Source organism: Gopherus evgoodei, chromosome 8 (genome assembly GCF_007399415.2).
Source record: "Gopherus evgoodei ecotype Sinaloan lineage chromosome 8, rGopEvg1_v1.p, whole genome shotgun sequence".
NCBI lineage: Eukaryota > Metazoa > Chordata > Testudines > Testudinidae > Gopherus > Gopherus evgoodei.
In genome coordinates, this window is record NC_044329.1 from 100,689,197 (window position 1) to 100,699,865 (window position 10,669).

The 10,669-nt window shown below is 46.4% G+C and overlaps 1 protein-coding gene across 11 annotated transcripts in view; it reads left to right on the top strand.

Annotated features, from left to right (window-relative positions):
* SSBP3 (single stranded DNA binding protein 3) overlaps positions 1-8,294 on the top strand; it is a 143,367-nt gene extending 135,073 nt beyond the window's left edge. For 6 of the 11 annotated variants that reach the window (XM_030573074.1, XM_030573079.1, XM_030573076.1 and 3 more), the window contains 5 exons: positions 633-703; positions 3,939-4,017; positions 4,875-4,903; positions 5,242-5,343; positions 6,484-8,289. In XM_030573074.1, the coding sequence (XP_030428934.1) occupies positions 633-703; positions 3,939-4,017; positions 4,875-4,903; positions 5,242-5,343; positions 6,484-6,513 (311 nt within the window). In that variant the 3' untranslated portion in view covers positions 6,514-8,289. Of the gene's footprint in view, positions 1-632; positions 704-3,938; positions 4,018-4,874; positions 4,908-5,241; positions 5,344-6,483 lie in introns of all 11 variants that reach the window. The other 5 variants (XM_030573073.1, XM_030573075.1, XM_030573078.1 and 2 more) reach the window with 2 other exon arrangements.
* The last annotated feature ends 2,375 nt before the right edge of the window (positions 8,295-10,669 follow it).

Here is a 10,669-nt window from a genome sequence, read left to right on the forward strand (position 1 = left end):
CTCAAGGAAAGTACCCTTGTTCTGTAACTGTGGTGTTTCACAGCTGCAGGGGTGGAGCTAAAATGTAATATTACGACTGTCTTTCTGCTTCTGCATTTTTATGAGAACTCTGACCTACATTTCAGACTAGGTCATAATAAAGCAATCCATATGTTAATGGGTGCTGCTAGTCACTGCCCCAGTATTCTGTCGCAGCAGCACACTTGTCATTTGTGCATTTATATATTGGGACATGATTAAAATGGTTTGTCTGTTACCACGTGCATTATAAAGACATGGGTTCCTTTTCCATACTAGTTCGGGGATGTGTTTAATACCAGTATTGTAATAATGTTGGAGGATGTTTGGATAGTTTTGAGGTGTTAAGTGATACATAGAAGCAAATTATCTTTCTACGCCTCTTCTGACGAGCAAGCCCTGTGATTCTCAGTAGTTGAATTATTTTCACAGTTGAATTTCTGTGATTAAAAACTTTGTGAATCTTCATTAAATACAAATTAGGCAGAAAATGGTGGTACTTAAAGGGAATTTTAGGTGATAAAATTCAAAAGAATGAGTTCAAGTGGCATGAGTTTGTTTTAATTAAGAAATGAATTAATCACTCTGACTTACTGGTCTTCACTGTTCTACAGATTCAACCAATTCAAGTGACAACATCTACACAATGATTAATCCAGTACCGCCTGGAGGCAGTCGATCGAACGTAAGTCTGCTTTCTAATCATTTACATATCAGATGCCATAACAAATCATAATTAACTTCATCAGTTGAGGGTAGAGCAGTTTAATTGATTTCAGCCATTGGTTACAAAATAGAAATAAAACAAACCATCAAAAAGTGATTAACTCTTCAGCAACTTTGTTAATTTTTTATGCTTATTAAAATGGTGCCGTTCACGCTGCTCTGGTCAAGATCATGTCAGCAAGGCATCCAATTAGCAGTTGCATTTAAAGGGATACAGTCAACTTATAGACTACTCCATTTTCAAAAATTGGTTCCAAGCACTGCCTGTTTCTGAGATTCCCCCTGCCAGCATGGGTGGGGTTTTTTGTGATCACATGTGAGATGTCCCCCTCCCCACCCCGGAAGGGTGAATATATAATAACAAAAGCCCGCATCAAAGGGTAAGCTGGCTCTTAAGGGCAGAACAGCGAAACTGACTGGACCCAAAGCTAGGGATTTTCAAAGGACGAATTAAATTCCAGTGGGATTTGGGCTCCTCTGACAATCACAGCCCAAATCAGTCAACTGGATGTCGGGAGAGGGCTGTTTTCATTGTGACGTTGATGGGTGTTTCAGATGAAAAAGATCAGACCAGATTGACTTTTTTGGAGTATGTCTACCCTGGAATAAAAGACCTGTGACACAACTGTGGCTGGGCTGAGTCCGCTCACGGGGCTAAAAACGGTTGTGTTTGTGCTCTGGGACCCCCCTTTGCAGGGTCAGAGAGTTGGGCTTCAGCCCCAGCCTGAACATCTACACAGCGATTTTACAGCCCTGTGAGCCTGAGTCAGCTGACCTGGGCCAGCTGTGGGTGTTTGCTGCGTTGTGCTAAGCTGCAGCAGTTACATAAAACAGTAAGATGTCAAACCCATTTTTGACAAGGGGAGGGAGGCAGTTTTGCCCAAATTGGCTGCATATCTGTTTATACAGATGTTTGCAGGTTTTATCTTCAGGTTATGTAGGTAAAGTGACTCGAGTAGGAACTCCCTTGGCCATTTCCAGTAATGTGGGGACAGGGGAAAAAAAATGAGGGCAGTGGTGATGATGATGGTGCCTGCTCGGTGCTCTCCAGTCTCCCAACGAAGGTGGGCCCAGCTCCAAGGAGCTGATGCGTTCTTGAATCTGCCTGCCCCTGTTCAGTGTGGAGGCTGGGAGCGTGGCACCCATAAGTGGCTGCATTGGCTGGATCAGCTGTGAGGGTCCATCACTCCTGTCTGTGTGCTGAGGAGTAATGGTGTAGGGGTGGGAAGACATCATACCCATCCACTTAGAAAAAGAAATGGTGGTGCCAGAAGGTGGGTGTGTCAGAGCATGATGGTTCGGTGCTTGGTAAGAGAGGAGCTGATCAGCCGTGAGGGGAGTGTTCCTCCATCCGGCCCGTTAGCAGGCCTGGTACTCTAGGCCTTGCCTGAGCAGAAGCTGCCAGTTTTTCTGAATCCTGGGGTGCTCTTCAGCTCAATATGGGGTGCCCAGGCTGCCAGCTAGCTGCAGTGGGTTTATTCACCAGGAAAACGGCAGAGCATGGTTAGATTCCCTCTCCTGTTCTCGTGGGTCAGGAGCCTGGCAGATGTGAGGCACGTGACACCTGGGCATCAGACTGCTCAAGAGCAAACACTATTGGCTGACTTGAGGAGCTGCATGAGTAGGCCCCAAAGGGAGGCCCATCCGTTCCCCCTGCAGACAGATGGATGATGGTCACAGCACAGGGGGCTCGGGTGGATCTAGCAAACGCAATCATGTTGAAGCCTCACTGATCCCTGGGAATGTGGTGGGAGTAGCACTAGGGGAAGATGGGAGGTGGTGTAAGGAATATGGCTGGCTCCCTCAGCCAGCCGTTGAAATGCGCTGCCAGGTGGGTGGCGCGTGAGATCTTTGGCCTGGATTTGCAATGGTAGATCAGGTTGTGCACTCTTCAGACTGGAGGTGGTTTTGCTATGGCGTGATCTTGGAATACCCCCCTCCTGGCCAGAGAAGTATGTCACAGTGGAGTGAAAGGGAGGGAGCCAATCTTTGTAGGGCGCAGCATGTTGACACTCATGTTGGGTTATAACGGCTGGTTCACTTGGGGATATGCTGGTGGGGAGAATGTGCCCTTTAGACATCACTTCCTGGCTTCAAGGAAGTGTAACTATTTGGGCAAAGTAGCCGCAGAACCATTGCGTATGCCTCCGTCAGCTGACAGAGCACAGAGTGCTGCTAACAAGGCAGCTGGGGGTCACCCCACACATGCGTGCATGTCCCCACCCTTCCTGCCGTTCTTATTGGGGCAGAGCGTCTGCTGATGGCGGGGCAGGAGGGGCCAAAGGGTGACCTCATGCATGTGTCTGAGCACAGGTCTCACTGCCGTATGTTTTTGTGATTGTTTCTGTAAGAGGGGGGTTTGAACCCCCGCCCCCTGCATAGCACCTTGGAGCATTAAACCAGCTGGGAGAAAGGAAGCCCTCCCCGACGTGCCTGACACCCGTCATGTTACCCGCTCCCCTCGCTGGGTGTCTTGGCTGACTTGCCAGCGCTGTGATTCAGCCCCTATCAGCCCGCCACAATGAGTTATTTCCAGAGCGGCAGGGGGCCCTGTATGCTGCGGGTAGTCCTGGAGGAGGGATATTAGTTCCTCTGTAAACACTGTTCATAGTCTAGGTTACAGAGGGTGAAACCAGAGCCCTGCTATTCTGTGTAACTATAGAGTCGGGAGTAATTGAGTCGAAGGCCAGAGGGGACCACCAAAGTTACTGTGATCTCCTGTATGTTACAGGCCACACCACCACCCACATACTAAATCCAACAGCCAGAACTGGACCAAAGTATTATAGCCTGCATCCCCAGTGATGTAGCTATGCCAACAAAACCCCTGGGTAGGTGCCAGGGTGCTGACAGAAGAGTGCTTGATCTGTGAACATGGTGTTCCTACCCTGTTGGAAAAACTTCTGCTGCTGTGTAGGCATAGCTCTGCTGATGTGGGCTATGTAGTGTAGGTGTAGCCTTAGTGACTGAACAAAAGGTTTGCTGCCACTTTCCTGAGGCGGTTAAGTTTTCAAGGGGTATTGCTTCCCAGCCCAACGGGCGCCAGGTCACCGTTCCGTGTCTGGACAAAACTTGGATCGTAGAACATTCTGCTCTGTTTTGAGGCCATCCTTACCAGTGGATGGGCTGGTCTGCTTGATGCTGATAGTACGGGTCTCTGATTTTGGGGTTACACTTTCTATTTTCTTTCTCAGTTCCCAATGGGGCCTGGTTCTGACGGCCCAATGGGAGGCATGGGAGGTATGGAACCACATCACATGAATGGATCATTAGGTAAGCTCAAGGCTGTCTGAGCAGGAAGCGCACTAGACCTGACTCTTAACAAGCTGTTAATGCTGATCTGCCGTTCAGGATGAGATCCCTGTAAGGGAGATATTATTGTCTGGTGGCTTTTCCTGCCTTGCTCCTGGCATACTGGTCAGTGATTTTGGAGGCACGTGTGCACTGTGAGCTTTCAGAGGTCTGAGAATCACCCTATTTCCTCTGGCCCATACCCCACACGGCCCTCTTTTGCCATGACCTACCTGTCCGCCCACGTGGCTGGATACTCTTCTGTTGTCGCATGGAGACTAGCCACAGGCTCACTGGAGCAGCAGTGATAGATTCAGTCAGAAGAGGAGCTTAAACTCAAAACCGGTGTTAGTGTGTAATTGAAAGCAGTAGAAAGGCCCATTAACCTCTCGAGTCCATCTCCTACGTTGTCCTGCTGTAGGAGCTGTGCTCTAGCTTGATCAATGTCAAAGTACCACAGGGAGAACCAAGGCCTCTGCAACTAACCTGCCATTATTACAGTGCCATGCAGTAAGAGTGCCGGTGCTATGCAGTCAGGTGAGCTGTCCTCAACTCCCTGGAGTTCAGCATATAAAGGAAAGGCAGCTGAGGCCCCCCACCGGTCCTTTTTACCAGAGACAAATGTTAAGAGGTGTGGGATTAGCACAGCTGCGACCTGTATTGCCTGCTGCTTACAATGCCCTGGAGTAGCTGCATGTAGCAACAGCTTCCTGTTTCTGGATGGCATTCTAGGCACCTGCCCACCGTGCTCCTGCACTGAACAGGCTAGCCACGGAGGAGAACTACATCAGCTGTAACTAACGTGCAAATAAAAGTTCTTTCTTCCCCTCTTTTGATAGGGTCAGGCGACATAGATGGACTTCCAAAAGTAAGTGTGCACTGTGGTGACGGTTGAGGTGAATCACTTTCCTTTCAACCGTAGCCCTTCCCTCCCTCATGAAGCATCAGCAGTGAGAAAATTGTGTGTGTGGGTGGAGAGGCTCCACTGTAGGGGGAGCAGTAGAGGGACATGGGGGGGCTTTCTCCCATGCTGTAGCCCTTTCCCAGGAGCCGTTTGCTTCGGCACTAATGGAAGGTTGTATAAACGTGGCCGTTTTCTCCTGCTCTCCCACCGGCTGCTCGTAGTCGTTAGCAAGGGATTTTGCCAGTCTATCCCCAGTGATGTATTTGAGACGTACTCACCTTCTCCTTCTTTTGTCTCCTTAGAATTCTCCAAACAACATAAGTGGCATTAGCAACCCCCCGGGCACTCCTAGAGATGATGGTGAACTGGGAGGTAACTTCCTCCATTCCTTCCAAAATGACAATGTGAGTTGCTCAGACACCCAATCTCTAAGCCCCTTCTCTTTTGGTGTCACAGAATTTATAAGGCTCTGTCTCTGCTTCCTGCTGGGGCCTGGGGTTTGAAGGGGCAAGGGTGATCTCTGATGGTAGAGAGAGCATGTTGTCACTTAATACAGATCTAGCTGTGGTCCAGGAGACTCAGCACGGGGGCTGGAAGACAAGAAGCCCAGGTTCCTAATCCTGATTCTGCCACTGCCTTTCAGTTTGACCTGGGAATGTTGCTTAAGCTCTGTGCTTTGGAGACCCCTATCCAAGTGAAAACCAAAAAGTAGCGATGGTCACTCTTACCTGCAACGTGTGCTGCGTTTTGAGATCTGTTTCTGAACAAGGTGTTGAACCAAAAAGCATACAGGCTAGATAAGATGACAACAGCATGGAACAAATGAGGCTGAGGGGGGGAGAAAAAACATGACAGCAGTAGGGTCACATAGTTGTGGAACCCAGCTCTGTGCTCAATTGGTAGGGTTTTTAATAAAGGTGTAAATAAACCGTGCTAGCCCCTTTTCTAGCATCATGTGCGTGAAATAGAGGGGTGAAAGTGAGCTATCGTGGTGAGCTAGACACTCTGTGAAAGCCTCCTTTATACAGCTGTGCTGCTGCTTGGAACAGCAGGGAAGCTGCAGGTCTAATCTTGGGACCCTCTATGGATGCTCGGATGCAGTTTTTCTCAGGCTTGCAACACCCCCTGCTGTTTCCGAGCTGCCCCTGAGCAGACCCCGCTAACCATGCTCGCTTTCAGCTGTGAACAAATGTGCACTCATCTTTGAGATCTGCAGAGCATTTTCACATTGGATTTCAAGCTCGACAGCCCTTTTTTTTCCTCACCATATTTAGCATTATATACATGCATGCATTTAAATTGCTTCCTACCCCATACTGCTTTGCTTATTTTCTCCCTGGAAGGACCATTATGCAGCGGATTATGTGCTGATAAATTAAGAGTCTCTAGCATATTCTATCTTTCTGATTTATTATATCCAATTATGTTGCTTTATAGTTTTCATAAGCCTGAGTCTTACTTTCATATCCCCTCTTCCCTGGCCTTGGCCGCGTTTAGTATTTCAGTCCTGTTTGCCCAGTACTTATTCTGTGTTTCTCTTTCAGTATTCCCCCAGCATGACGATGAGTGTGTGATTTCCCTCCCCCTTCCTCCTCTCCAGGATAAAGAGAGTCAGCTGCCATTTGGAGGATCTAAAAGAAATTATGCAAGAAGAAGCTAGGTGTATTGGCAGAGAGACGCGAGGGGGGCAAACCCCAGTTTTAGTTTCATGCAATAAAAAGGCTGAACTTTTTATTCCATAAAACATGAAGGACAAAACTTAAAATATTTCAAGACGTGACAAGATCCTTCTTGTGCTGAAGGATTTATATATGTACATGACTTTTTTTTTTTTTTTTTTTTTTGGAAACAAATGGAAGCCTCCAGTACCCAACTCCAACCTCTTTGCTTTGTTCTTTTAAACCTGTTGTATGTTTGTGCTGTGCTACACCAGGAAGCTAGTCTAGATATGAAATCTCATGTTGTCCCTGTTGTAGTCCTATTTTTTTTAAATAAACTGGACAGTTTACAATTGGTGGTTTTTCTTTGGAAGGCCTGGTTTTGTTTTTGTTTTTCTTGTTTGCAGCACAACACCGCCGCCTCCTCCAGAAGAGACTCCTCCACCTCATAGAAAGTTGTTAATGCAGTTGGCCCCTCATAGGATCACATCCTCAAGAATTCATTGTGATCTTACTATCTGTGACCGTGGTATGCACTGTATTAGTCTTTTTTTCCCCCTCTCAGAATACAAGGAGAGTTCAGTGCTTCCCCCTGTGAGAATCCTTGAGCTATTTTTTTTTCCCTCCACCAAAAAAAGAGAGAGAGAGGGTTAATCTGACCTGGGATTTTGTAATTGTGGTCTCAAGCTAACATCTTTTGTTGATTTTTTTGGTTTTGTTTTCTTTTAAAAAAGATGTGATCTTATCAGGGTTTCGCTGTATGTGTTTTGGAACTGGATGGAGATACTTTAAAGTAATTGTTCAAATGTATACTTGCTATTCTGTAGGCTCACTCTGTAACAAAAAAATAAAAACAAAAATGAGAACATTACCTTTCTTCTCGTGGTAGAGGTGACTACAGAAAAGTAACAAACCAACCGTGTTAAAGTGACACTCGCCAGAGTCTGGGAATCATGTACATTACACTACCCTGTAGTTGGTCTTTGTTTTATAAATCTCCACTTCTGATCCATGTATATCATATTATGTAAAATATTATCTCCCTGGATTTCCCTTTGTGCCGATTATTGAGAACATTGTATCTTGTTTCAGTGTTTTTTCTTACCTTGTAGTCTGGTTCTAAAATAAGAGGGAAAAAAAGTAATTATTATACATTGTAGTTTGTGTATGATATTTGTTGAAAATGTTTTATTAAAGGGATGTCTTTTTTTTTTTTTTCCGCACCCCTTCATTGAGATGTTTTTTGGGAACATTGGCTGGTTTTTATTATTCTGACTGCAAGACATGAGATGACAAACTTTTTTTAGTGTGTAATATGAATTTTTTTAAATGTTTGCCTTCTTTTTCCTAGGCATTTTAATTGTGCTTTTACCTGTAGAAGGTGGGTGGGGTTGAGGGTTGGGCTGGGGGTGGAAAAAGGGTTCAGTCTCATAGTTACAGTCAGGTTAATATTTAAAAAGTAAAAAAAAAATCAAATGAAGATTTGTTGTATTGCTGAAACATCCGTGGTCTCCAGAATGGGTCATCTTTTTTTTTTGTTTTGTTTTGTTTTTTGAAGTGAGAAATGACAGACCGGTTTTAATGTATTTTAAAATAGATAGCTAAATTATTGTCTTCATTGGTATGGGATGGTTTTTGAATGAAACGGTTCTTTTTTCCCCCTCCATGCTGTAATAAATATAAACATAAACATTTGAGTTCAGGTCTCTGCTGTTTGTTACTGGGATTTGCCATGAGAAAGCTGGGCACTTTGTTTTGTTTCTAATGACTCGAACGCTTTCTGTGGAGTTTAGGGGGAAATCAAGTGTGTCCACTGAGGATTGGCCATTTTAACCCCTTCCCCACAAGGAACTTGTATTGAGACATTCGGTTCCAGACAGAGCAGTAAGGTTAAGAAGGGGTCTCAGAGCCTATCCCCAGCTTTTATACACTGGTTTGGCAGTCGCAGAGATGCCGCTAAGGGGCTGGTGGCAAATTTTTTCATCCCAGAGCCACGGAAGACTGAGGAAAGCAGCTCTGTGCCCTTTTCCCCGCCCCATTAGGCCCTAATGTAGAGGTGTGCCTGTAGCACTGGGTTCTGGGCTACACCACCACCTTGGAGAGACAACTATAAATTAGAATAACGCCTTATGCCAGTGGCCATTTCAGCCCACAGAGTGCCCAGAATCTGGGCTGCACTGAGATGGTATAAAGTCAGGCTGCACCTTCTGAGCTAGGCCTCTCAAGAGGTGCCACATAGAAAGGGCAGGGGAAGTGGAATGAGTGACTTCCATGGTATCGATAGTTTCCTTGGAGCTGTGCCTGCTAAGGACCTGATCTGTGGGATATCTTTGGAAGCTTGTCTCCTGCCACACTAGGATTGGAAGCTTTAACAGTAATGTCGGATGGGGGGGTCGAAGTGAGGATTTCTTCATCTTAAAACTGAAACTTCGATGGACTGATCCATTGGAAGAATGTTACAATTCCCCATCTTCAGCCTGGCTTGTGGGGCCAGATTAAACTCATGGGGCTGCTGAACAGGAAGGTAAATGTACAACGTGGTTGCCTAAAAACTTCTCAGTCTCGTGTGAGCATGCTCGCCAGGAGAGAACTGATGGGGCCTGGAGACACTTCTGTTAAAAGTGGATGTCAGTATTTTAAAAGGACCTATAGGAGCCTCACTGGGAGAGTGAGGTTCCCTGCATGGGAGAGGCAGAAGCCCCATGACTCTGTGGGGTGAAGAGGTCCTCCCCCTCACCACCCCCATATTTGCTGGAGAAGTTGAGCCCATTAGCAGTCAGTGCAGATGGAAGTGTGGGGCGCCCAGGGCTGCACGAGAAGTCGTCGTGCTGCAGCGCCACAGCCTGCTATGCCGGTTAGGAGCAATATGAGTGGAGTCCATTTAGTCCGTGGTCTGCGTGGCAATCAGAGGTGTGATTGCAGCTCAGACATACTCAGGCTAGCTTTAGTCTAAAACTAGCCATGAAGATGTGGCGGCACAGGACCCCGGCACTGGCTAGCAATGCAAGTATGTACCCAGTGTTACAGGCAGGCTTGTACAGCTTGCACTGAGGCCCACGCTGCAGCAGTTTCACTGTGATTTTTAGCTGTTTGAGCAGCCTCTGGCTGTAGGATAGACAGCCCAAACTGGCTTCGTGCTGGCGTGTGGGCTGAGACTTTCACCCTAGGAAAATGTGTAAAGTATATGCCAGGTATCCATCTTCTTAAAAACATAATCAAGTTGAAAATTCCTCCATTTTCCCTTCCAGGGGCCTCCTCTTCATGCAGTTGTTTATTGGTCATCATTTGTAGAGCAGGGAGTGCTTTATACACAAATATAGACACGGTCAGTTGCAATATAGCTCCCAGGTGACATCAAATCATGCTGTGCCGGTGCTAGGCATCAGCAGACTAAGCAATTGCTGAGGGCCCCAAGCAGCTCAAGGGGGGCCCCCTGTTTGCTTTTTATAAGAACTTTCCTGTTTTAGTATTGGAGAGCCTAAAATATTCCTGCTTAGGGCCCCCAATGGGCTAGCACCAGCTCTGCAAACACACACACTGAAGTGGAGAATGTAGGGAGAAAAGCTGGATTTTTTTGTGACCAGCATCTGTTGCAGGAGATGCACAAAATCCTGATTTAAGGTAAGGGAAGGGGGAAAGGAGATATTGGAGAGTTAAATTTACAGCTTTGTTTTTAACAAATTGTAAACATCAAGTCAGCACCTGCTGTTCTCACATACAGCATGTGGAACACACGTGTGCGCGCACAGTGGAAGGACCTGATCTGCAGCGCCGAGCACAATGGGGTCCTGGCCCGTAATTCCCAGATGCTATTGCAATACAAATACAAGTTCATCTTTAATGTAGCTATTCTGAAGAAAACGCTCCAGGAGAGCTGCTCTTTCAGATTTTGATGCAACTGTTCTGATTCTGAGCTAAGGCTGTTACGAACTTGTAACTACAGTAAACCCCCTGTGAGGGGTTTAAAGGACTGGCTCCTGCCAGAGCCCTTTTTGGAGTTGGGGTGAGATCTGATACACTTGTTAGCATGCAGGCAGGGTTTTGTTTTTGTTTTTTTCTCTGAAATGCTTTT